This window comes from Stegastes partitus, unplaced genomic scaffold, assembly GCF_000690725.1.
Source record: "Stegastes partitus isolate 25-593 unplaced genomic scaffold, Stegastes_partitus-1.0.2 Scaffold698, whole genome shotgun sequence".
In the NCBI taxonomy this organism is placed as follows: domain Eukaryota; kingdom Metazoa; phylum Chordata; class Actinopteri; family Pomacentridae; genus Stegastes; species Stegastes partitus.
In genome coordinates this window covers 316,136-342,392 of record NW_007578429.1, presented here as the reverse complement: position 1 = coordinate 342,392, position 26,257 = coordinate 316,136, and the positions used below count along the sequence as shown (strand labels likewise).

At 42.2% G+C, this 26,257-nt stretch overlaps 4 protein-coding genes across 4 annotated transcripts in view; 2 read left to right on the top strand and 2 right to left on the bottom strand.

Moving 5' to 3' along the window:
- The window catches only part of LOC103363896 (uncharacterized), a 12,702-nt gene extending 11,486 nt beyond the window's left edge, over positions 1-1,216 (top strand). The window contains exons 11-12 of the mRNA XM_008290848.1: positions 407-551; positions 1,036-1,216. Coding sequence (XP_008289070.1) covers positions 407-551; positions 1,036-1,216 — 326 coding nt within the window. The remainder of the gene's footprint in view (positions 1-406; positions 552-1,035) is intronic.
- Positions 1,217-4,589: 3,373 nt separating this feature from the next.
- LOC103363889 (cyclin-dependent kinase-like 2) lies at positions 4,590-10,692 on the top strand. Its single transcript, XM_008290840.1, has 9 exons — positions 4,590-4,757; positions 5,518-5,712; positions 5,880-6,064; positions 6,140-6,252; positions 6,331-6,470; positions 7,029-7,117; positions 9,693-9,786; positions 9,878-9,995; positions 10,494-10,692. Exons 1-9 carry the CDS (start codon positions 4,590-4,592, stop codon positions 10,631-10,633), a joined length of 1,242 nt encoding a protein of 413 aa, XP_008289062.1. The 3' UTR covers positions 10,634-10,692.
- A 64-nt stretch (positions 10,693-10,756) lies between these two features.
- LOC103363890 (eukaryotic translation initiation factor 4 gamma-like) lies at positions 10,757-14,605 on the bottom strand. The gene is made up of 3 exons (XM_008290841.1): positions 14,468-14,605; positions 12,830-12,987; positions 10,757-11,337 (listed from the first exon to the last, which is right to left on the bottom strand). The coding sequence occupies exons 1-3, from the start codon at positions 14,538-14,540 to the stop codon at positions 11,059-11,061; spliced, it is 510 nt and encodes a 169-aa protein (XP_008289063.1). The 5' UTR covers positions 14,541-14,605; the 3' UTR covers positions 10,757-11,058.
- Positions 14,606-18,869: 4,264 nt separating this feature from the next.
- The window catches only part of abcg2a (ATP-binding cassette, sub-family G (WHITE), member 2a), a 27,022-nt gene continuing 19,634 nt past the window's right edge, over positions 18,870-26,257 (bottom strand). The window contains exons 11-19 of the mRNA XM_008290839.1: positions 25,309-25,425; positions 24,102-24,247; positions 23,930-24,012; positions 23,070-23,159; positions 22,660-22,784; positions 21,707-21,861; positions 20,919-21,008; positions 20,695-20,756; positions 18,870-19,297 (exon numbers count right to left, since the gene is read on the bottom strand). Of these exons, the coding sequence (XP_008289061.1) occupies positions 19,150-19,297; positions 20,695-20,756; positions 20,919-21,008; positions 21,707-21,861; positions 22,660-22,784; positions 23,070-23,159; positions 23,930-24,012; positions 24,102-24,247; positions 25,309-25,425 (1,016 nt within the window). The 3' untranslated portion in view covers positions 18,870-19,149. The remainder of the gene's footprint in view (positions 19,298-20,694; positions 20,757-20,918; positions 21,009-21,706; positions 21,862-22,659; positions 22,785-23,069; positions 23,160-23,929; positions 24,013-24,101; positions 24,248-25,308; positions 25,426-26,257) is intronic.

Below are 26,257 nucleotides of genomic sequence, written 5' to 3'. Positions count from 1 at the left end.
TCACAACCAGAACCAAAGACCAGAGCTGAGTTCTTGAAATATTCACGAGAAATCACTCTGGATCCAAACACAGCCCACAGATATCTATCATTATCTAAAGGAAACAGAAAAGTAACAATAAGGATGACAAATGAGCCATATCTTGATCATCCAGACAGATTCACCAGATGTTTTCAGGTCCTGAGTAAAGAGAGTCTGACTGGACGTTGTTACTGGGAGGTGAAGTGGAGCGGAACTGTAGTTAATGTAGCAGTCGTATACAAAGATATCAACAGAACAGGATGGTCAGATGCATGCGAATTCGGATTAAATGACAAATCTTGGGCTCTGTGCTGTCACACAAATGGTTATATATTTTTGTACAACAAAATCAAGTCTCCCGTCTCAGGTCCTATTTCCTCCACAGTAGGAGTCTACCTGGACCACAGAGCAGGTGTTCTGTCTTTCTACAACATCTCTGACACCATGACTCTCCTCCACAGAGTCCAGACCAAGTTCACTCAGCCGCTACTTGCTGGACTTCTTGTTCTCGCTCCTGAAACCACTGCTGAGTTGGTTAGGACGGACGCCCTTTTAGAGACCGTTGCTTAAAATTTTGGACCACTTTAATTATTAAAAGCAGTATTATTTTGCAACATTTTACACAGAAACACTGTTTTAGGTGCTCAGAATGAAGATTTTTGTCCTTCTAAATTGCAGATTTTTGCCAAGTGTGGACATGATTGTTAACCTTACAGGTTATTTAGTATTGTGTAAACATTGTCTTTGAACAGGAAGTGGGTTCTGAAATTATTGGTGTTGTTGTTTATTACTTTTGTTAAAGTTTGTTGAATGCCATATTAAAATTGAATACATTTTTGTTTCTACATTTGTTGGTCTTCTTTGATGGTCACAGTTGGTCCATGTAAAGCAGAATGGAGTACAAGGTGCCCCCACATGAGGAGGATGTCGAGTCTCAGCAGCTTCGCTCAGGGTTTATGACCCTCAATAGAACAATCTCAAATTTGATGATGTGTGAGAACATTTGTCGTCAAGGTCCAAGTGGTTTGGGAGCAAGAAAGTGGAGCAGTTCCTGAACCTTGCAGATTTACTAAGGTTCATGGGAGTGACCGACCAACGCAGGGGTTCTATGGGCTTTGAGAAGACCTTCAACAGTGTCCCGTTGGAGAACCCTTTGGGGTTTTACTGCTATTCTGTCCGTTTACAACAAAAGTGAGAGCTGTGTTTGTATCTTTGGCATGAAGTAAAACATGAAAAGTTTCTGGTGAGTCTTGGACTCTACCAAGGTTGCCACTCATGTCTGATCTAGTTTGTAATATTCATGGACGGAATCTTAAGCCAGGGGTGTCCAATCCTGGTCCTCAAGGTCCTTCATGTTCTAGATGTTTCCCTCTTCTAACACACCTGATTCAAATGATCAGCTCATCATCAAGCTCTGCAGAAGCCTGGTAATGATCCTGATCATTTGAATCAGGTGTGTTGGAAGAGGGAAACATCTAAAACATGCAGGACTGTGGCCCTCGGGGACCAGGATTGGACACCCCTGTCTTAAGGTGTAGCCAGGGTGAGAATGATGTCCAGTGGGAATGTCGTTTCCTTTGTGCAAATGTGACGTGGTTCTGTTGTCTTCATCAGCCTATGACCTTCAGCGGCACTGGGGCAGCTTACAGTTGGGATGATGGTTAGCACCTCCAAGTCCGAGGCTAAGTTTCTCAGATATCAGTATACTGTTCCCTCTGGGTTGGGGGTGTGTTGCTGCCTTAAACGAAGGAGTCGTTGTTGACCGGGGGGTCTTGGCGAATGCTGCTGATGGTTAGCGGCAAATACGCTAGTGGATCACAGCGTTTGCAGCAAAGATGACAGTCGTGAAACTCCATCAGCGCTTGTTAAATGTTTTCCCGTTACGTACCCTCGAAAACAGCATATCAGCCCAAATTTGGTCAAACACGGGGGATTCCCACTGATAGACAATCAAAATGAATGTAACAGAAAGTCCCCATATACTGGAGCCCGCTATACCGGGCTGCAGTGTTGACGGGGTGAAAGGCGCAGACCGGTATCGCGGGCTATACTGTTGAAAGGGTTAATGTTGCGTTGCACCTGAAAATCGTGGTGAAGAGGGACCTGAGAGGCAAATCTCTTGATTTAACAGTTGGTCACTCATGGTCACAAAATAAAAGAAAAGGATTTCGGCATCCAAAATTGGTTTTCTTGATAGAACTGGGACATTGAGGCAGAGCTCGTAATTGCTGCTCCATTGCGTATAACAGAGCTATCTAAGGTGGTTCAGGTTCATTGGATTATGATACTTCCTGGCTTCTTTCCTTTGGAGGTTTTCCAGGCACTAAGAGGAAACCCCAGGGTAGAGCCAGAACTCACTGTTGTGGGCCTAGGGAGACCTCGAGTTAATCCTAATACGAAGAAGAAAATGGATGGATGGGGGCAAGAAACAAAAGTGGTCCCATCCAACCACCCCAACCTCCTCCCTCTGTTCATGTGGTGGCTCCTAAACACTCGTCTTCACTGTTACATATGTAACATACTGTTTGTATTTGGATTTTCTTTAATCAACCCAATCAACAGCTGTTTCACTGCTCCAAACTGGCACCATCGCTGTGATTTAGGGTGTTGTCAGCCTGTACTGACTCATGTTGATGGATAATGGAGCTGCTGTTTTAGGAATCTGGAAAGTATTTGCTGCAATGCAAACCAATGACACTAAAATAACAAGACATTACGTCCTCTTAGAATGTGCTTACGGTGTACACAAATAGAATATATTTACTCTTGTTATGATTTTCATTTTTATTTTTTGCTTTTTTGGTTTATTTTGAGGTCAAATTAATTCTAAAGGGGAAAAAAAAACACAACCATAAATGTGCAGTGGAGGTCAAATTGTGCAGTACAGCAAATGTGACACCAGGTGGAGACAGAGAGCGGTTTCTCTTTTTACACTCACAGGTTGGTGTTGGCTATAAAGTTGTATAATAAAGTGATAAATTAAAAAATACCCTGATTGCATTATCTTTAACAGGTTGAAAGCTTGAAATGAGTTGTTGCCACAGGTAGACTCCTGTGAGAAGACTGGTTGTTAATCAGTGTTTTTCTGCCTTGTCAGCTTTTTATAATAAATGTCTGGACTTTTATCCTCTCTATTCGGCATCAGTAAGACCTGGTAAGTATAAAAATGAAGTATTGATTCTTAGTAGGTAATTAATGTTGTCTTCATGTGGATTATAGCTTATTTATGGTCCATTTTTGCTAGAATTTGTGAAGTTTTTGTGCCATATTAAACTACAAACATTACTACGGCAATATTTAAACACATACAGAACATAACGTTTTAAAAAGTGATAACATAACAGCTGTTACAAGTTGAACATAAGCATACTGGGGTTTTAGAAGTCTCATAAGGGCAAGACTAACAAATCAGTAAATCATCTTGTGTACATGTTTTATTTAACTGCTTAATTTCTTTAACTGTTTTCACTGCAGCCCCAAATTAACATGACTGAATACAAAATGCGATTGGTAGAAATGTTTGTGACTAACAAGTTTACGTATAGTTTTGCTTTAACATTTGAAGTCGTTTTATAAAAATGTTGACAGTCTGCTTACAGAGTTCAGAATCATTTTATGTATCTTATACTCAAGGTAAACACACAAAAAAACTTAAAATGTGGAAAAACAACGCTTCAAAATAGGCAAAGCTGCTTCAAGTGAATCTAAACATAACAACTGAGATTTAGTTTTTGTGTCACAGCTCAGTCAAATCTAAACAGACATGGTACTGCTTAGAAATCCTCGAGAAAAAAAATGCCCTTCAGAACTTGCTTGAGAATTTGTAGGATTTTACCTTTTCTTGAGTATAAAAGTAATTCGGTGATATTTGTAAAAACATCCAACAGCACACGGACTAAAGGAAACTTATTCGTGAGTTCGGCTCACTTAGATTTTCAAAATGTGAACAAACACTTGGTTTAAAAGCTATTTCAGCTCATGTCCGAACACAGCAAAACTCTCTCCCAGCAATAACAACTGGAGGAGGAGGGGGGGAGTGCTGCTATGGCAACGTGTAGGGTGACACACACACACACGGAGTCATGTTGTCGTCTCCGGTGGCTGCGACACGTTACACACAGCATTACTCCAGTGTTTACGGTGATACCGGGAGCTCACCGAGCAGATTAAAGCCAGGAAAGGAAACCCAGTAAGGTCGGTGTGTTGGGTGTGTGTGTGTGTTTTTGTATCGCAGCAGGTTGTTGTTGTTGTTGTTTACCTTGTTGTTGTTGTTTTATTCACAACATTGGTTTGACACCTTTAATTACTACTAGTTAATGTAAAAATTATGATTGTGCTTAAAAATGTGTGTACATACCAATGCATCTCAGAATCATCTCTAAACTTTTTTTTTCTTCATATTTTACATTATTTTATTAATATGTATATCAGGGGTATGGCTCATTTTGGACTCAACAGCAGCAACAATAACAAATTTGTAAACCGTTTTGGTTTTTTGGTGCCATAAATAAAAACCTAAGTTGTGTAGTTTAGAGCTCAGAAGTCTTTTCTCGTCCCTCCAGAGTCTGATGGAGCGCTATGAGTCTCTCGGTCCGGTCGGGGAAGGCAGTTACGGCACCGTGCTCAAGTGCCGCCACCGAGACTCCGGTCGCCTCGTCGCCATCAAGAAATTCATGGACTCCGACGACGACAAGGCGGTGAAGAAGATCGCCCTCAGGGAGATCAAGCTGCTCAGGGTAGCTGTCAATCAATCCATCGGCCAACCTGTCAGTCAGTCGGCCAATCAATCAATGAGTCGGGAGGTCCATAGGAGCCTGAAACCTGAGTGAAGCAAAACCTGTCGATCAGCTCAGGGTCAGATTCTCATGTTTAGTTTGACCATCGCCGTGAGAAGAAGAACAGGAGTTGTTTGTGGTTGTTGTGTTATCAGTCATAAAACTTCTGTGGGCGGTACAACGAGGTAGACTGTTGCACCAATATCAATTAAATGATGCTTAAAATTAAAGAAACTGTAATATATACCACTTTTTGGCAACCAGTTTAAAAAAACACAACCAAACAAAAAAAACAGCAAGTTTCCCGATCTGAAGAGGTTGAAAAGCCGGAGCTTCAGTTCGGGCGAGAAATTGGTGCAGAAGCTTGTGGACATCCAGTGGAGTCATTTTTTGTCTCCCTCGCCCTGCTGTTTGATGTGTTCGATTGAAGTTCAGAATAAACTAGAAGGAGTAATGACACCGCTGCTTTAAAGGGCATATACAGTGATGTAACGTGGCTCTGTGGTGAATGTTGAAGCAGACTGGTTCTTAGAAGGTTCGCGAGTTGAATCAACTTTGAACCACCAGTTAAGAATCATCACCTGGTTCACATTGATGCAAAGGGACGAGCTAACAAGATCCAGTTTGCAGTGGTCATAGTTTTTGGTTCTTGTCACTGTCCTGCACCCGCTGAGTGATCACATCCATCTTTAACATGCTCATATTTTGTTTACCCATAAAGCAACTCCGTCACGACAACCTGGTGAACCTCCTAGAAGTGTGGAAGCGGCGTCGCCGCTGGTATCTGGTGTTTGAGTTTGTGGACCGGACGCTTCTGGAGGATCTGGAGCATAATCCGACTGGACTAGACCTGAACACCAGCCGGCAGTACCTGTACCAGATCCTGAGGGCCACCGCCTTCTGCCACCAGCAAAATGTAAGGATTAATCATTTAAAATTCTCTCAAACACCGGCCCAAAGCAGATAGAGAAATAAACCATACGTTGTCCATGTTGTTGTGACAGTTGAAGGAGCTTCCGGCCTACCACAGGAAGGACTGCCGACTTTCAATAAAGGGTTTTGATTTTGTCTTTACTGTCTCAGATCATCCACCGTGACATTAAACCAGAGAACATACTCATCTCTCAAGGGGGTGTGGTCAAGCTTTGCGATTTCGGCTTTGCCCGCACCGTAGCATCGCCTTCTGAAGGTGGCGTCTACACCGACTACGTAGCCACTCGTTGGTACAGAGCACCTGAACTGCTGGTTGGAGACATCAAATACGGCAAGTAAGTATCTGTCTGAAGACATGAGCATGTTACCTGTAGGTTGGTTAATAAAAATGTTAACGTGTGTGTTTGTAGACCAGTAGATGTGTGGGCGTTGGGGTGTCTGTTAATAGAGATGCTAACGGGTCAGCCTCTGTTCCCCGGAGACTCTGACCTCGACCAGATATACCACATCATCAGGTGCTTCGGTAAGCGCTTTGCACAACATTAGCAAGGTGTCTTTTCTGTTCTCCATGCTAACTTTACTTTCTTTCTGTCTTCCATAGGTAACCTGACAACTCATCACCAGGAGTTGTTCTACAGAAATCCGGTCTTTTCTGGAGTCAGACTGCCTGAATGTTCTGGTCGAGTCCAGCTGCAGCAGCGCTTCCCTACAATTACACCCGCTGCCCAGGATCTGGCACAGGTTAGTTCTTTTAGTCCATCTCTAGGTTAAAAACAGTGTTTGGGACTTGACTTTAAGATTTAAATCTTAATTTGGACAGTAGTTTGGAGCATGAAGGGTTTGTTTGTAGCTTTTGTTGCCTGTCATTCATCTGACAACCTGTAAGTGGAGTTATGTCCATGTTGTTTTGTTGGTGTTCAGCGACTGCAGGTCCCTTTCTGTTTTGACATTGCCTCAGTGTCAGAGTGATGAACAAAGAAGAACTCTGGGTTCACACAGCCTACTAAAAGTTTTTCAAAGCTAGGAACACAGGTCTACATTTATGAGGGCATCTTAAGACCTGACATGATCACATCCACCACAGACATCAGATTAAATCAGAATGACGACACATTAGTTTGACGCATTCATTGTTGATTAAGAGTAGAGATGTTGATCTTATCAGAACAATGATGCAGGTCACTGGTAATTACATTAATTTAAGTTTTCTCAAAATGACCACAACTAATCTTGTTCAGTGTGTTGTTTATTCAGACTCTAAATAAGACATATGAGTAATGCCGTTGTGCTGTCTCTCAGAGCTGTCTAGAGATGGATCCAGAAAGACGAGCTCAGTGTTCGGAGCTCTTGGAGCATCATCTCTTCACACAGGATTCTTTCCACATCAGGTACATCGCTCAATGTTTTCCATTTTTACAGTTACGTGTGATAAGTTCTTATAAAAACAGTACTTTTTCTGTTTTATTTTGTTTTTTAGTTAGATTGCATCATCTCATAGTTTTAGTGTAGTTTTTAATGCATGTTAGCAAGAGTACAGAATCCAGGAATTAAACCAGCAAAGTTCTATTCTTCTCCTTCTTTGGGGTTCATTGGTGATTGCCAACCACTGAAGTTGGCAACTTATAGGAGCATTACCGCCATCTACTGGACTGGAACATTGGGCAGTAGATAGGCAGGAAAAACAAAAAAGTGAAAACTTAAATGGCAAGCTTTTCTTTGTTGAGTAGCCTCCAAATTGGGGGTAAACTGACCGACTGCATTTTTCTCTGTCTCTACAGATTTTTGGATGAGCTGAATGCCAAAATCCAAAAAGACCACAGAGAAAACTCGACCCTTCCCAAAATAACCAAAAACCTCAGGCAAGAAAGGGAAGACAGCGATGAGAAGAACCACAGAGACAAACACAAGAAACAACCAGAAGACATGGATGAGAAATTCAACAAGGAAAAGACGGAGAAAACGAAAGGGAAACAGCCTTCAAAGGTGCTGAAGACCATCCGTAATACCTCAGAGCCTTTGATCGCTATCAAACAACCCAAAACAATTGGTAGCAAGGGCATTCATAATGCAGTGCAGTCGCCCATGAAAAGTAAACCAGGAAAAACCACCGGTGGAGAGTTGAGGAAAGGTTGTGAGATTTCCAAGTCAACTAAAACGTCTATGTCTGAAACATCAGATGCTACAAAGACTGTAACAAGCCTTAAGGAGAATAACAGAGTGGCCGCAAAACCTAAACATGAAAAAGTCATGTCTCCAGGACAGATCGAGGACAGTCTGAAAAATATAAAAGACAAGGACTGTCGTGCCTCAGACAACACAAAGTCAAGTGCAACTGAGGTAAACAAGGTGGAGATCTGTAGATCGCCTAAATCAGAGCCAAGTCAAGAGTTTGGGAAGAGCTGGAACAAGACAAACACAAAAGTGCCCAAGTTGCCTAAAGGTTCGACCACTGACCATGCAAATGTGATTTCATCTCCAAAAGTTTCTTTGGAGTCTGCTGTTGATCAGACTGACACCAACATGACTCTTGAGTTGTCTCAACCACCAAGCAGCCATCACACTGAGGTTGCTACCAAGCCATGCAAGACCAGTACTACTTCAGAGCGACAGACCGACCAATCGACAGGTGACATGGAGCAAAGGACCTCTGAAAGTCTAAAAGTCCAAGCCTCCAACCATAAGCCAGCCACCTCAAACCTAAAATCGAACAGGAACACTTTGTCTTTACCCACCAGTCCTTCGAAGACCCTTACCTCAGATCTTTCAGCGCTGTTGTCTACAGTTATTCGAGAGGCCAGTCCGGCCCCCAGTGCTGCAGCACTACCTCAAGGACTCTCAAATCCAAAGGTGTCCAAAACTGGCTCAACTTTGCAGGGGCCTCCAAAAGGCTCAGCACTTACAGAAGACAAGGACCTCAAGGAGGATCAGGGATTTTTGAAGGTGAACCCAGTGACCGAAAAACCTACAAACGAGAAGAACCCTGAATCTTTTGAGCCCTCCAGCCTACATCAACAAGCAACTTCCAAGTCTAAGATCATTACAGAAACCAGAACAACTTCAACCTCCATGCTGAATGAAAACGCATTAGTAGGGACAAATATTCTGAAAACACTGAAAGTGTCAAATAAAGAGATTTTAGAGGATTTAGCTCTTTCTGTGTCTATTAGTACAATGACCAAGTTTTCAGTAAACCAGAGCTTGAATGTTCCCAGAAGCAGCAGTGATTTTGAACCTGATGGGAAGTCTTTGAAAGCCCCTTACCCTAAATCTGTGGTTGGAGAACCTAAGACGAAGCCTGGGTCTTTCAGCAACAGCATGAGGTCCACAGTGACACCAAAGACTCAGAAAACTACTTTTGCAACAGATCCAGGAGCAAGAAGTGAAAACCCAGAAAGACACGACACAACAGATTTGACTTCAGTCTCATCTACAGTCACTCCAGACACCAAAGCTTCGACGAGAAACTCCGTCATTCCAAACATGGATGATGCAGACCTTAATGAGTTTGATTTTAGAGTGCCTCATTCATCTCCACCTCCGCCTCCTCCACCGCCTTCTTCCACTCCTCTCCTCCTACCTCCATCCGCCACATCTGTCATCCCCTCCAACAGCCCAGCTGCTGGCGATCACCTTACCCCGGGGGCAGGTTTCCATCCTGGGACCCACAGTTTTAGGTACCATATTTCTTACAGAGTGTCAAATTTCAACCCACTTGAGATTCATTTTAGCAAAAAAGCTTCCAGAAATTTCCGATCTGAACACCATATTTTAGCATCCAAACAAATCCAAAAATCTTTGTTGAATGGGTTAATATTAAAGACTGGATTCCCATTTTGTTGTACTGTATTTATTCAGTCTAGACTTGTTTGGTGTCAGTCGCTCAGCGAACAGTCGGCCAATGATGCGATCAATGTAGTATCTGAATTGACACTGGTATATACAATACTTTTGTCTGTGATACAGGTGTGTTGACAAGTCAAGGCATCATGGAGGCATTTATAGCCGACAGGCCCAACCGTTCCTGTCCAACCATATAACAGGATCCCTCACCTGCCAGGTAACTGTGTGCGCTGCTGTTTCTCTTATATACAACTGAGCCAACATGGAGAAATGGCCTCTTCCAAAGTAAACGCTCTCTGTCCTTTCAGGCGTCAGAGAAGAGTCTGATCTCCAACAGTGGCGGCATCGCAGTAACTAAAAATAAACCACACATCCATTTTCGGGATCTGAGAAGCTCAGCGCTGCCGGAGCTTCGAGGAAGAGAAGGTACGCACATCTTAATATTGTATTAAGCCCATTAACGATGGCTGGTCATCATGTGTTAGCTCTCAGCGATGTTGTCTTTTGGACAAAGAAGGGTTTCTAACCACCCCAGTTTCCTTTTGTCTAAATAAACACAGCCTGCAGTTCAACCGATAAATGCCTGAATTTGTGTCGTTAACTGTTGGTCACGGCCAAATTTGTTGTGCTTTATTTAGAATTTTTTCAATAAGACATTTAGAATAAATAGATTTTGATGAAATATCTTGATTTTAAGCTCAGGTTTGGTTTGTTTTCAAAGATGAGTAGTTCGATTACAGTTGGAAGTGTCAAAATCAGACTTTCTAGCTCTGATGAATGGTGTAATTTTATCAGCTCTGCTCAACGACGAGTTTAATTTCAAACCAGTTGGTAGGTTTTGGGATTCGGAGACTTAGTTTGTGTGCACAAGTTGGTGTTGCACAAAACCAGCCCAGTCATAATTTCTGTTTTTTGTTTTCTCAGGCAAACACAACAAAGGCACTACGAAGGATCAGAGGAAAGACAAACCTCCAGCTCCGTCCGGTTCACCATCACAGCCTCAGCAGCAGGGACACGACAGTAGCGACACAAACACACAACAACCAACACAACAAAGCTCCTGATTTACTCACAACATCAACATGAACAAAACGGATTCACCTGAAAGCAGACCTCATGTTTTTCATTCATTTAGCTCCACTTCACCAAATGTTAAAGCAGAAAAAATATTTAATCCATTGAGCATCTTTAGTCGTGCATTAACATGTTTATTAACAATAAACGTTTTTGGTTTTGTTATATTACATCTTTTTAAAGCAGCAAAGAACAACTGGTAAAAAAAAATCTGCTATTGATGCAGCTCTTTTGGATATGATAAAGAATAAAAAACCAAAGAATGATTGGTTGTGTTTTGGGGATACAGCAACGTCCTGCAAAATTCACCGTGAGATCCTGAGACATTGTCGCTAAAACATATTTACCAGCTGTAATAATATTAAAGCGAAAATTACAAAATGCTAGAAGTTCCAAGCTGGCTCCTGGTTGGGTTTTATGATTCGTCGCTGGAGTCTGAAGAAGCCGAACCGACTTTCCGTGTTGCCACTGATTCGTCGCTGTCCGATGACATGGCTTGACCTCGTCGAGGCTGCCGTCCTATTGGCTGAACACCAGCCCCGTGCGCTCTGCTATTGGCCAGGAGGCGGTGAAGGAGGCTGACGATGTGGTGATTCGTGATTGGTTGTGTCCTGATTGGTGCTCCGGTGTCTTTGGGTTCTGGTTTCTTTGGCGGCGGCTGGACGGCCGGCTTCTTGGTTGTTTCCACCACCTGCTGCAGAATCAGGCAGAAGATTTATTGGTGTGGCGCCTTTCAAACGTTGAAGTAGTTTACATGAAGGCAGGGGAATGTTTGTTGGTTGACTTTAAACCCAGTGAACAAACATTAGATCTGGTAAACATCAACATGCTGTCGCCATCGTGTTCACATTTGAATACAGACTCTTTAACCCTCTGAACTCCAAATCGTTTTGAGGTGTTGTTTTTTTCCCTCACTGCAATATAAAGTCCTGCACCTCTATAGAAACAGAACAAGGACTAGAAATGTCTTCTGTGCAGGATGACACTGTTATAAGGCCAGAAATCATGAAAAAAAGACTAAAACCAAAGCTGAATTTCCTTGACTATTTATGTTTCAAACATCGGAAAAGCCTGGAATCAACATCCATGTGCCAACAGGTGTCACCAATTCTGGAGAAAATAAATGGTGGCTCCAAATATTATAGATATTAAACTATCTCCAGACTTTTCCTCTCTGCTCTGCTCATCAGCTGTAGACAGATGTGTCACCATGCTGGATGTATCTCCAACAGCTTGCTCCTTATTTTATTGATCCAGTAGGTTTGAGTTTCCTCTCAGTCTCAGTCTCTGCCTGCAGCTCACCCTGAAAACTCTCTGAATTTTTGTTATGCGACTGTTGGTCGCAGCTGAGTCAGCCATGGCTTCTCGGCTGGATTAAGTACAGCAGAATTTTTATTTATTTACTTAAAGTTGTTCCTGCAGCATGTTTATTTTTTAGTGAATTTTTAAATGAGATTTGTAGAATAAATGAGATTTGGTTGTTTTTTCCTGATGGAGCCGTAAATCACACGTGATTAGTTCAAGGACCATGAGAAAGTTGGAAATCTCAGAATTTTGTCTGTTTATACACTTTTTGGTTCTGATAAATGATGCAATTTGGGCAATTTAAAAAATGGTTTTGCGGTTCAGAGGGTTAAAAACACAAACTCTAAACTTAACTACTTATTCTGGCCTTCGATTACAAACCTAGTACGTTTTTTTCGAGTTATAAATAGTTTAGTTTACTTCATGTGTTTGACCATTTATATTTAGGCACAATTTTGATTCAATAGATTTACCCCCTCTTAATAATTTAGTTATTCGAGTGTTAATTTCATATTTTTTCATTTCATGCGCGCTCTGGTCTGCAGACATTTAAGTGATAATATTTAGCAGCTTGTTCATCGTCTGTAAACACACAAGCTGCTCCAACGTGTCTGAAAGACGCCACACAAATAAAGTTTAGTCGGCTTCAGGTGCCGCCGACAAAAGTTCACAAAAGTTATTTTGTCAGATGGAAATTTCTTGTCTTGAAAGTCTTGTTTTGTTTTTTCTAGTATGTCATTTTATAAACAGATTTTCTACATGATGCTGATTAATCCTCGACAAGCTTCGGGTGAAGACACTGGTTGGTGTGAAAACAAACATGTTGCTAATTTTTTAGTGAATCTATTTAAAGCCTTTTGGGGCTCATGGCTGCTGCTCACCTTCCTGGTGACGGGTGTCGTTGTTGTTGTTGTTGTTGTTGTTGTTGTTGATGTTGATGTCATCGTGGCGTCGGAGACGATGTAAATCCTGCAGGTGTCCACAGCAGATCCATCGATCTCTGGAAACTCAAAACCCGACAGAGAGGAGGCGGGCCAAGCTAGTGGGGCAAAATCAGAGGGTATGTTTGTTATCATTCATAATAACTGGAGACATTAGGGTTATTTATTTAGCATGTACAACATTCCTCCGAGTGTCCACAGGTTGAACAAACGATGCTCCACATGTCGTAGATATTTAATTACATCCTGCAGCTGAAAACTCTGACTGCTGGTCACATCAGAGTCACTGACGGCTCCACAGACGCACAAAGAAGAGCTAAATATTCAGCTTTCTACAGAATCTGGTCGCAGCAATCGATTTGCTTTGGGTGAATTTTTTAAATGAGGAATTCAAGCTACTTTTAATCAAAGGTCATAAACAAATCTTAGACAATAATAAATCAGGTAAATCTAAGTTTTGCCAAAGGAAAGTTGTATTTTAGACTTTTCTATAATTTTCTTTTCTTCTTTTGTGAAATGTTGTATAATTTCGGCCCCGGTTACCTCATTTCAATTTAAAGTTTAAGGTAAAATATGAACTCAGGCTGTTTGTTACACAAGTTGGGACCTGCAGCTTTAACAAACGATTACAAGTTTTACATGCTGCAAACATCCAGGGTTTAAAAACAGCGAAGCCACAAATCTCCAAAACTAAAAATGGAAATAGTAAACACTTATGTGCCTCAAAACTACTGGACTTTGTGCAGCAAACACATTTTCACCCACTAAATATTTACAACATCTGGCAGCTGTTTGCAAATCATCAAACATTGTCTTCGTCTTATTTTGCAAAGTGAGCAGATAGAATCAGCAGGTTTGGATATTTTCCGTTCGTTCTGAACAAACACGTTTGTTCGTCTGTGCTCTTGTTCATACATGTGAATGTGTATTTAGACATTTTGCAAAGGAAAAAATAACAAAACAAGACTAGACGGTGCTCCATCATCTTCTTCTTCTTTCTGGTTTTTGATTCCGACACCTTCAGTGTTTCTGCTGTTTTGGAAACACGGAGCAGAAAAAACTGTTTTGTGAATCGACCTCAGACCACAAACGTTTCCGAACCAGTTTGTCTCTCGCTGAAGTCTTCGCTGGCCGAGGCTTCCTTCAGTTCTGATGATTTTGAAACTAATACCGATTAGAAAAGCTGAGCTGTTGTTGGTTCGTGAAGGAGTTTTAAAGCATGTTGTTGTTAATTAATAATGTTTTTGAAGAGCTGTCCAACATGACAAATTTGAGTCTCATAATTTGGCGTCTGCTGCTGCCTTTGATCCTCTTTTATATCCGGATTTGAAGTCTTTTCTGATTTGGCTGGTTTGTGTGCAAAGTGAATCCTGTTTGTGTCGTGGAGGTCAACCGCTCTGCCATCTGATCTGTCCGTCTGCGCTGCATATTTCATGATAACAGCTCCGAGGTGTCTTTGTCTTTTGTCTTTGCCTTTTGTTTGCTGCAAAGCTGCTGTGAAGACAACAAGCTAAAAAAAAAAAAAACCCAAAGAAAACCGATCCAGTTACAACAACAGCTTCTTCATCAAACACTCACCGTCTGACGAAGCGCCGCTCTGAAGCCTGAGGAGGTGGAGGAAGGAGACGACGGACAGAGCAGCCAGACGCATGACGGCAAAGCAGAAGGAGGGAAGTCAGAGCAGGAAAGCAAAAGGAGGCTGGAGAGAAGTCAGAGTGGCTGAGGAGGCTGATGGAGAATAAAAGGCAGAGAGGGAGTGAAGAGGAGGGAGGAGAGACGAAATGAAAGCGTCTAGACTGTTGAGTTTAGTCACAGCAGCTCACCAGAGTTGCGACAGAATGAAAACCCTTTTAATCCGACGCTGCTTTCCTCAACTTCACTGATGCGAGGAAGCAGCATCAGAGACACCCAGAATCACGAGAAGTCACGCTTCACATCAGCGCAAACGACTTTCTGGCTTATGTCAGCATGTTTTAACTCTTGTCTTGTTTTTCTAAATAAATGTTTCCATTATTTATCCAGACATCTTTGATTGTAGAGCAGTTTGTTGAGCTAAATCAAGTTTATTTATGTCATTTGAAAGTGCAGCATCCTGAAGTCAATCCTTTCTAAGACGTCACTTCCAGCTTCTTTAACTAACACCTACTGGACATGGACGTGCACACGAGGTGGAATCAAACAATTTCAGAAAAACTGAACCGGATTGGCAAAGTTAATAAGTGCAGCATTATTATTATTATTATTGTCAACCCATAGTTGGTGTGTTTATTACAAACTGAGTCCCTTTACGAGCTGAACCCACTTCATCTGGTCACTAACGGTAAGGGGCTCCACCTGGTGGAACAACCAGGTACTGCAGCTGATCTACTAAACCTGCAGCGTTTATTATCCTAGAAAGCAGAATAATCGGTGGAAACTAAATGACTTGGATCAGATTGTAGACAAGAAAAGCTTGATTCTGACGTCCCTGGTCCGTCTGAGATCAAGTCTGCAGCATTTTCACAGAAACAAATGAACTGGACTGAACTCGTCGTCATTTGCTAGTGAAAAAAAAAAAAGTTGTATTTCTGTGGATTCGTCTGTCGCCTCTTTCATCATCCATCCATCATCTCTACACCTTAATCCTCACTAGGGTCATGGGGGGCTGGAGTCTATCCCAGCTGACTCAGGGTGAAGGCAGGTTCACCTGGACAGGTAACCAGTCTATCACAGGGCTACACTTAGAGACAGACAACCAAGCACACTCACATTCACACCTACGGACAATTTACAATCACCAATTAGCCTCAGCATGTTTTTGGACTGTGGGAGGAAGCCGGAGAACCCGGAGAGAACCCACGCTGCACGGGGAGAACATGGAGACTCCACGCAGAAAGATCCCGGGTGTCCTCACCGGGACGCCAACCAGCGACCTTCTAGCTGCGAGGCAACAGTGCTACCAACTGCACCACCCTGCAGCTCCTCTTTCATCATGAAACTCTGAAAATGATTTTAAAAGATCACGTTAAATGACTGTTACGAGTGTTTGTGTGCTTTAACCCACGTCGTCCCTTCACCGTTTCTTCTTCTGACTCCGACAGCCGCCATTAACGTATTTGAAGTTTCCGATTTTCTTTTATGTTGGTCACATATTTAGCATCAGAGCAGCTTCAACACGCGCTGACCTCAGCTGTTTAATCAGGCATTCAAAGAGTGAAAGTTTCAGGATTATTGACGGTTTACAAACAGTTTTCAGTGTAAACCAGCTTCGGTCTTTAGTTGTTGTGACTTTAACTTCCCGCTGATGTGTTTCCGTGTCAGTTTCAGGTTTTTTGACGCTTTCACAAGAGTTTTTAGGACGTTTTCTCTTTCTGGTGAGACTCCCGTTCACTCAGAGGCCGCAACAGTTTGTTAATTTCGAGGTTTTCGCTGCCAAACAGAGAAGGAGTGGAAGACGTCGGGTTTCCTCACCTCCACTCCCGTCGCCGTGGAGACAGACCTGGAGTTTCCCTGCCAGCTTTATTTATTTAATCCTCGCAGCAGATTGTGTAATTTGACTCCAGGCCAGATGAGAGGAACTCGGAAACCACAAAGCTTTGTTTGAACTGCGGCGAGGTGATTTCCCAAACACGCGGTGTTTATACAGAGTGATGCAAAGAGAAGCGATTCGGTTTGTCTGGAATCCAGTCTGGCCTTCACTTGTTTACCAAAACCATGATGTCAGCTGGAGAAGAGCTTTCCCTTCAGACAACACCACTGCTTGACAAGAGCAAATAAATAACGGGGCATTATTATTGAGCTCCTCAACAGTCGGAGGGGACACGAATGCATCAACAGTTATAAATAAACAGGATAATATTCTGCATAATCAATAGTTTTCATGCTTACTTGTGTCAGTACTTTTGCATTGTGGTGCTGCTGCCTTCATTCTAGCAAATGAGCTGCACATAATTAATAGAAATGCGAGGATGTCCGATGCTGACAACATGAACTGTTGGACTTTCAGGAAGGTGAACCAAATCTAACCCCACTTTATTCTGCATGTCTCGTTTACAAAAATTTGCCCAAAATAAATCGTTTGCTCGAACCATATTCTGTAAAAAACAAGTAATTTTCTGTTTTGTGGTGCAAACAAAAAGCCTTTAACGACTCCGCTGCGACCAACAATCGGGGAAGGAAAATTCAGGGACTTCTCAGCTGGACTAGATTGAACTGCAGGATGTGTTTCCACAAGTAGTTAAATATCCATAGCAGGTACTGATTTTATTTTCCTCCCAGTGATGGCAACACCTGTGGAGAGTTGGAAAATGTTAATTCCAGTTTTTTAGATTGCAGGGAAAAATAAACCCACAGTGAGGAAACGTCCAGAAACTGTTCAGAGGTTTAATTAATCCCGAAGTTATCTGAGCTCACACATGAATTAAAACCCAAATCTTTCCTCCATAACCTCCACCGTTCATCTCCGTCCGGTACTTTTGCCTTCATGGGTCTCAAAACAAAACACTTAGAAGGAAACGTGACTTTATTTTGGGGGAGACAAACTTGTTTTTCTTCCTGTCGGTGCCTTGCTTAAGGGCTCGTTTACACGGTTTATGGAAACGGTTACTCACCGACTTCCCACATGCGGGTGTTTGCCGACACGCTGCTGCTCTCTACCTGGATCTCATTACAGGTGTTACTCAAGTGGAACCGGAGATTTCCCAACGTTGCCGTGGGAGCCGGCGTCTGTTTACAGACACACCTACTGAACAGTCGACCGCAGAAACCCGACCTGTAGACGTGTGCTTCTGATTTATTATCCTCTGACGTTTCACCGTCATAAAAAAAAAAAAAGAGAGACTTCAGCTCAGCGAGTCTCGACTGTGCAAACAAACAGTGGCTGGATCAGCAGGAGCTTTAACCAGGTGAGCTGGAGGAACTCGAGGCCTCTGAGTCTGAAAAATAAAGCCACTGCAGAACCTGTAGTCTTTCTAGCATCCAGCAGGGGGCGACTCCTCCGGTTGAAAAATGTCAAATTGTATAAAAGTTGAAAAGAAAGTGAAAAACTTCTCATTGATTTGTGACTTCGGTTAACATGGCCCTGATCTGTTTATGGTCTCCGTCACTGGTTTCAAGCCTCCTTCAAGACATCTTGGTGTTAATTTAGTCCCTTTTAGAGGAAAATAGAGAAGAAGCAGCGAATGTCGTGGTCGCTTTATGAGTCTTCTACATACAGTCTGTGGGTTTATTACCAAATACGTGATAAGCTGTTCTTTGTGTGTGCCACTTAGCACGTGTTAGCATGCTAGCCGGGGCCCGAGGCTGCACAGTTAATGGAATATTGATCACGATTTTGATTTCCCACAAATAAACGGTTACCTGTGACACTGATGTTTAAAATGATCCAGTTCTAGAAAACAGCCCCGATGGATAAAATCAACCTTCACGACAGTGAAATCTCTTTTTAAGTCTCAAAATACCTGCTAGCCGTCTCATCTTGTAGTCCAGCCCTCTGGTCTGCGTTATAACCAGAGGAGTCGCCCCCTGCTGGCTGCACAAAGAAGTCAGATTGTATAGAAGTCTATGAGAAAAATGAACCTCATTTTCACTTCTTTTTTTCTTTTTTTTCTCTTAGCTCAGTGACATTTTCATGATGACTTTATGGGCTCATATTAGTTCTCCATTTTTTCATGGTTTAATCTTTGTTAAATCTCACATTAAAAAGCCTGATTTCAATCTTTTCTAAGTAATTTATGGTCACAGATGTGTGTAGCATGTACTGCAGTAACTGAGTGTGCCAGTGGGTAAGTAACCCAAACTACTTAACCGGTTATAACTCCTGTTTAGGCGTGTGTCCATGTTTACTAACTCAGCAACTAACCATCAGTAGAAGCTCATCTTTCCACTACATCTCTTGGTCTTCATGAATCCTGCTGATGAAGACGAAAAAGTATCTTCAGTTAAAGTTAATTAATCTCAATATGAGTGGAAGAAATCATTTCAAAAATGGACAGAACAGGGATTCAGAAAAATCAGTATTTTATTTTGTAAAAATTAATAAATATAAAGTTCTTGTATTTGTGTGGCTCTAAACGTTCAAGTGCAAAAATCGTGACACGAGTTAAGAGTTCGACGTTGGTGAGGAGTGAATAAATAATTAAAGTCTTTATAACCAACAGGAAGTGTAATTTTTACAAAAGATTCATCAGCATTGCGGCTTATTGAATGAAAAAAACTGAACCAAGCGGAGAGAAAAATGAGAGAATGATGAAGAGCAAGCGGCAGAGTTTCCAGACGACGGTTCAGGTGAACTTCCTGATGAAGCGCAGTTTGAGGTAGGCGATGGTGAGGAAGCAGGTGGTCATGATGCCCAGAGCCAGGTGGTTCTGCCAGAAGCCCCAGGAGGAATAATCCACACCCTGTCTCTCCAGAATCCCCTCCCCGGTGCAACTGGAAACAGAGCACAAAGGTTCCTGAGTAACCAGACGACTAACCAGACGGCTAACCAGACAGCTAACCAGGCGACTAACCAGACGACTAACCAGACGGCTAACCAGACGACTAACCAGACGACTAACCAGACGGCTAACCAGACGACTAACCAGACGGCTAACCAGACGGCTAACCAGGCGACTAACCAGGCGACTAACCAGACGACTAACCAGACAGCTAACCAGGCGACTAACCAGGCGACTAACCAGACGACTAACCAGGCGACTAACCAGACGACTAACCAGACGACTAACCAGACAGCTAACCAGACGACTAACCAGACGGCTAACCAGACGACTGACCAGACGGCTAACCAGACGGCTGACCAGATGACTAACCAGATCACTCAAAGTTACCTTGACTGGCGACTGTAAACCTGTTGATGCACAAATCATGTTTGATCTCTGCAAGTGTGACGGTATCGCTATAACTAACCAGCGTAACTAACCATACACAACTAACCATTTACCAGATTAACTCTCTTGGTCACTTTTCAAACCTGTTACTTAGTTAATCCAAGTTGACAACCAATAAACTAACCTGAAGCAGGACACCTCCCATCTGAACTACCTGTTAGCTAAGCTGCTCAGCTTTTACCCAACCACAGACTATCAAAGTGGCCAACTCAATCAACGAGTTCAGTTAGTTACCTTAAACATACACTGGCTCTAACCAACCCTTACTAGAGAACTGATAGTTTTTTGCTGGACTATCAACCTTTTTAAGCAAGTAACTAAGCAGTAACTAGTCAACTGTAGCTTCACCTTAGTGACTAACTAGTGTTTTGTGCGTACTGACAGAGTGCAGTTTCCATTTATTAACTTGACACCGGGCACAACTAACAAGCTAACCTGCTCACCTTTTTTATTTCGGCAACTAACTATTCAACTGATCAACTTGTTCGGTTGCTTTTCAAACTGATGCTGAGTCGCAATTAATCAAAGTCAACAACCAACAAACTAACTAAAGCGAGCAACCTCCCGTCTAACTGAACGGGAAGCTGGTTAGTTCATGAAACCAACTATCTGTCAACTAACCAACCTGCTCAGCTTTTAGTGTCAAACCAACTTCCAGCTTCAGATCTAATCAACTATTTAGCAATAAAACTAATTTTAAAAAGTTTTCCTGCAGAACTATCGACAGTACTTCCAGTGCAGTAATGCAATAACCGTCTTTAGTTGAAGTAACCAACCAACCATGCAGCTCGGTAACTGGTAAGTTCATCTAACTATTGGTTAGAGTTACCATAGTTCAGTTGGCTGTAATGCACTGTGCTGTCTACAGGGTGGCGCCATCGCTGTCGCATTATAGTCGCATCAGAATTAGTCATACCGACGTTTGTTAGTGTTTCTTACTTGTGGCTGAATGTGCCTTCCTGGCAGAAGTTCAGTCCAGTGAACTCGTTGATCTGCAGAGCCTGAAGAGAAGCACAAGCATCACGTCCAGAAATCAGTGTTTGGTTTTTAAGATGGAAATGTGTCAAAGCTTCTTCTTAGACTGCTTTTATTCGTCAAACCACAAAAGGATTTTCAAAAATAAAAAAAGCAGTCTAAAGTAGTGAGAACCTGAATTTACTCACAGTGAAGCCATATCTCGGTATGCTGAAGTATTTCAACCAGGCGAGCCAGCTGGCGATGGAGGGAAGGTTCACCAGCAAACCTGCAAAGATCTGCACAGGAGAAGAAAAATGAGCGAAACATTGAAATGTGGGCGATTGTGACGGATTTATAACCTGAAAACTAGCTTCAATTTGTGCCTGTTTCTCCACTTTCTTAACATGAAATTAACAAATAAATGACCAAGCGGTGTATCGATAATGGATGGATGGATGGATGACCAAAACTTGAAGAACAAGCCGAGTCACCGTTATTTATGAAACCCATTTAATCCTCTGAGCAGTTTCTGGATGTTCTTCCTCCATGTTTCCTGACTTACTTGCTATATAAGGCAAATAAAGTTAGCATTTCATAATGGAGTCGCAGGTTTGTCGCACCCACTGAAATGTTGAGAAAATGTTAAATAAATGTGGGGAAACTGAACCTCAAGCTGAATGTCCCAAACACAACTTAACAAGCTTAGCAGATGTTTGGAATTTACTAAACTTTCAGAAACCAAAACTCCAACAGCAGCCACAACATTTGGTCTCTAAGCTGCACATATTAGCACATAGCTAGCTAACCACCCACAGCCTTAATTCTAACGTAGCATTGAGACAAAGGAGGACGTGATGCAGAAATTGAAGCGGGCCGACTGATTGGATGTTTTCTTCCTGCCAAATGAAGCGTTGCTGATCATCCGAACCAACCAGTAAAAGAGTTTTAAGGCAACTGAAGCTGCAGAAACATTTCTCAGCTCGGTGCGACTCACCATCATGAAGACGCAGGTGATGGTCATGAAGATGTTGGCGATGGCGACCACCGTCTGGTCGGCGGAGATGGCCAGAGCCATGGACGTCGCCGTGTAGGAGACCAGAATGACGGAGAACATGAAGAGGAAGAAGGCCTCGGCTGTGGGCTTCAGACCTGCACAACAACACGTGAAACAAATCCGTCAAAGCGTCCACAGATAAATGATCCAATATTTCCAATATCCAAACCAATGGTTAGTTTTAAAAAAAGGACAAATACAAGGAGCAGTGCAAGCAGAGTGGTGTACACTAAGATGAAGTGTAATATGGCCAAAGCAGCACGAAAAACAAACTTTAAAAAAACACAAATCAGCCACAACGTTAAACCTTTGGACACCAAAGCTTGCTGGCATGTTTTACAGGTGTTTTTTTTTTTTTAACTGACAAAATGACACCATGTATGAGCCAGCAATTGTAAAAACAGCCACATTCGACAGATTTTCAACTTTCCGTCAGTCCTTGAACTCATCATCTGTGACGTTCTCTTGGAAAACTTCGAGAACAAAGTCCTAAATGCACTAAAGGACGATATGAAAGCAAAATATGAGTATTGTGTTAATAATTGGGGAGATTAACCTGACTGGATTAAATATTAAGACTAAGACCCCACAATATTATCAAATATGTAAATTAGCCTAACTAATTAAAACGATACAACCAAGAACCTACAATATTATTATTTACAGAGATTATTCTAACTAATTTAAATATTAAGGCTAAGACCCTTAAATAATATTAATTGTGGAGATTAGCCTGACTAATTTAAATAATAGAACTAAGACCCTACAGTATTATTAATCATGGAGGCTAACCTAACTAACCTACACAGAACCCAACAGTTCTGAGGTATTTCGACGATGTGCTAGCTTCATTTGTTCGTGGTAAACGGGGCGTACTGTGCATCTCCACCCACCGATCATGAAGTACGCCACGCAGGTGAAGACGACGCCGGGGATGGTCCTCAGCGTGATGATGTCGGACAGGATCTTGGACAGGAAGTAGACGGACACCCTGTAGTAGCCGCTGATGTACTCGTGACTGCAGAGACACCAAGAAGCACAGCCACAGTGTTGATTTGCTTCTATCATATTTACTGTTTTTTCTGCCACTACTCATACATTGAAAAAAAAAAACACGCGTTGATGTAAAGATGTAAAGCTACAAATTCAAGTTCAGCTGGTCTCAGTTTTTTTTCTTTTTAGCACTGAATCATCAACCAGTCGTATGCTTTTGTTTCACCATTTCCTCCCAGAAGTTTTCCCTGTTTTATCAGAAAAATGCAAGAACAACTGATTGTCGGTTTGTTTCGTGTGTCGGACCCACATGAAGAGTTTCCTCTCTGCGATGAAGAGTTCGGCAGACGACAGGGAGCTGAAACACTGATTCACGACCACGAAGAAGAGAGCGCCGAACCTGAAAACACAATGAATAATCCAATATAACCGCCAGAATAAAATACTTTCCCCAACAACCATGACATTTTTGCACAGCTGGAACTATCAGCAGTTCACCGAATGCTCCACACCTGACCATTTATTGAGCGGTGATGATTGATCGAGTTGACCAGGTGTGACATCTGGGCTCACGGGTAAGTTTTTGAGGTAAATTTTCTTAAAGAAGATGGGTCATGTCGATTTTTTTGTGGCGTTTTCTTCGCAGTGCCACAATTTAAGAAATAATACAGCTAGAGTCCTGAAATTTTGCACATTTATCGATATGTACATATGATTTTCAGTGGTGCAACCCTGTTTTGATAGAATAACACAAATCAATTATATATTGGTGCAAATTTGTTCAAAAAATTGTCACGTTTCAATATTCCACCGACCATAAAACCTTTATTTTTCATATCACGAGGCAAACTTTTCTTCCTGTGATTGGCACCCTATGGAAGTTACCATTTTTGCATTGAAGGCCAATATTTGTACATGCACTGGGCAGGTATGATGGTGAAACCACTCCAGTAGTGTCCGAACTGGGAGACTTTTACAGTATTGTTACCAGGGTAAAAGTAAAACCAAACAGTTTACACGCTTCTGACAAATCTGAGATGGTCCGGCATGACATTTTGGTAAAAGTACAGTGAATAAGGCTGGAACGCCCCAGTAGTACTACGGTTGTGTTTACTCCTGCTCAATCTCCTAGCATGCTACAGTTAGCAGAACCAGAGAAGAACAAATGACCTGTTCTGCTGTCCGCTCTCGTTCTCCTCTACGCCGAAGAAGATGGCGCCCACAACCAGAGCGAGGAAGAGCGTCACCGCCACCTGAACGGAGTGAAAACGCACAGCAGTGAGTCGCTGGAGGGGGTCGGTAGGTGACAAAACTCAGAAACGGGTTTGCTCGGCGCTCCTACCTGAGCGATGGAGGTCTGAGGGTTGAGCAGGAGGTTCTGGAACGTTCTCTTGAGAACCCATCTGAACTGCGTGAGGAAGCTGGTGTTGTAGGTGATGGTTCTGGAACGGGAAGACGTGGTGGTCGGCTTTCCTTCGACGATCCTCTCTGAGACGCAAAAGGTTGGAGAAGGCTTAGATTCTGAAAGAGTTTTATGGTGCTACCTGTACAGCTACAACTCTTTGAAGCCGTCTTCTGACAGCTCTGAATTTCTTTGTGGTTGTTTTGTGGGGTTCTTTGCGATTGTTCTGCATGTCTTTGTGTTCATTTAGTGTCTCTTACTGGTCAATGTGCTTCCTTTGCTGGTTGTTTTCCAGTCTTTCCGAGTCGTTTTGGCCTCTTTGTGGTTGCTCTGTGTTTCTTTGCGGTCATTTGTTTCTGGTTGTTTCAAATCTGTTTGTGTTCACTTGATGTCTCAAAGCGGTCAGTTTGGGATGGTTCTGCCTGTCATGTTGGTCGTTGTTTTGCGTATTAGTGGTCATTTTGTGTGTCTTTGTGGTTGTTTTGTGTTTTTGTGTTTCTTTCTCATTGTCCTGCACGTCTTTGCGTTCATTCGGTAAATTTTTTTGGTTCTATCTTCGTGTTTTGTTTGGTGATTTGGGCGTTTTCATCAGTTGGGCATTTCTTTGTGGTTGCTCTGTGTCTCTTTGCAGCTGTTTTCCGTCTCTTTAAGGTTGTTTTGCATGTTCACTTCTCTCATTATGGCCTTTTTGCATATCTTTATGATCGTTTGCAGGTCTTTGTGCTTGTCTGTCTTATGTTTGCAGTCACTGTGCGTCTAATCACGATGTTTTTTCATCACTGTGCAGGTTTTGCATCTCTGTGGTAACTTTGCATCTTTTTGAGGACATTTTGTGTCTCTTTATGATCTGGTTTTAGATTCTGACTTTTATCATCTCAACTTGTAATTGAGGATAAACTGCTTTAGTTTGCTGGTACTCTTGTTATGGCGCCAAAACCTCAATAACTGTTGTAAAAACCTCGTGTTGAGGAGGCATTTTTCTCATCTCCTGGAAAAATGTGTAGATTTAAAATGGAGATGTATACAGATAAGGTAACCTGAGGTGCTTTTGTTTAGGGAACCTAAAGGTGTATTAGTTAGTGAAGTTAATTTAACTTTAAAGTGCTTTCAGACACTTCAGTGCACATGACAACACTTTTGTACCTACCCAGCTCCGCTTTGGTCTGTTTGAAGTAGGAGCAGTTTCGATACTCCTCCACCAGTTTGTCCTCGATCCCTCGTCTGGACATCGACACCGAGTCTGGATCTGGATCTGGATCTGGATCTGGACATACAAAGAGGCATTCAGAACCAGGTCCAAATTTAGCGACAATACAGAAATTACTGTCCGGTTTGGGGACCAAAAAATGTGTATTTGAACCCCATCAACAAATGAATCGTGCAGCCTGTACATCAGGTCCAGTCATGAATCTATGTGATCAAACTCAAACTACAACCTCCAGACTCGCATTTTTAAGTCCTAACAGTGAGCGGCTGCATGCATAGGCTTAACCAGTGGGAATGCACAAGCTGACAATGTGTGGTGCTTTGAGACGGGGTTATAGTTGTTGTCAACAGATTAGCTCCAAATCAGCTACTGGGCGTTTAAAGCACAGGTGATTAAGACCAGAGACTCGTAGTAACGATAAAAACTGTCTCAGTCATCAGCTCTCTGGGACCGAATAAACAGGGAGCATCACCTGGATCTGCCCTCACTTACACTGGACTGAGAAACTAATCAGATAGAGACAATTACTGCAGTTTATATTTTATATTTAGATAGAGCTGAGTATCTGTGTTACACTAAAGAAAAGATCCAAACATGTCTGGATCTTAAGTAAAACTGTCCATCACACTATGATCATGCAACAAACAAGCACACAACACACTCATCAGTTTAAATGAATGCCCGCATTCTCCACCATATACAACACCACAGTATCGTTACATCAATGAGCCCTGATTAATTGACATTACTTTGTAAAAATCTGTTTGCACTTAAATTAAAAACTAAACTGATCATGATTCAAGGATAAAAAGCAATAAAAAGGAGAAATATCCACGGGGGTGAACACTTTTTATGAGCACTGTATGTAACCTCAAACTTCCAGTGTGAA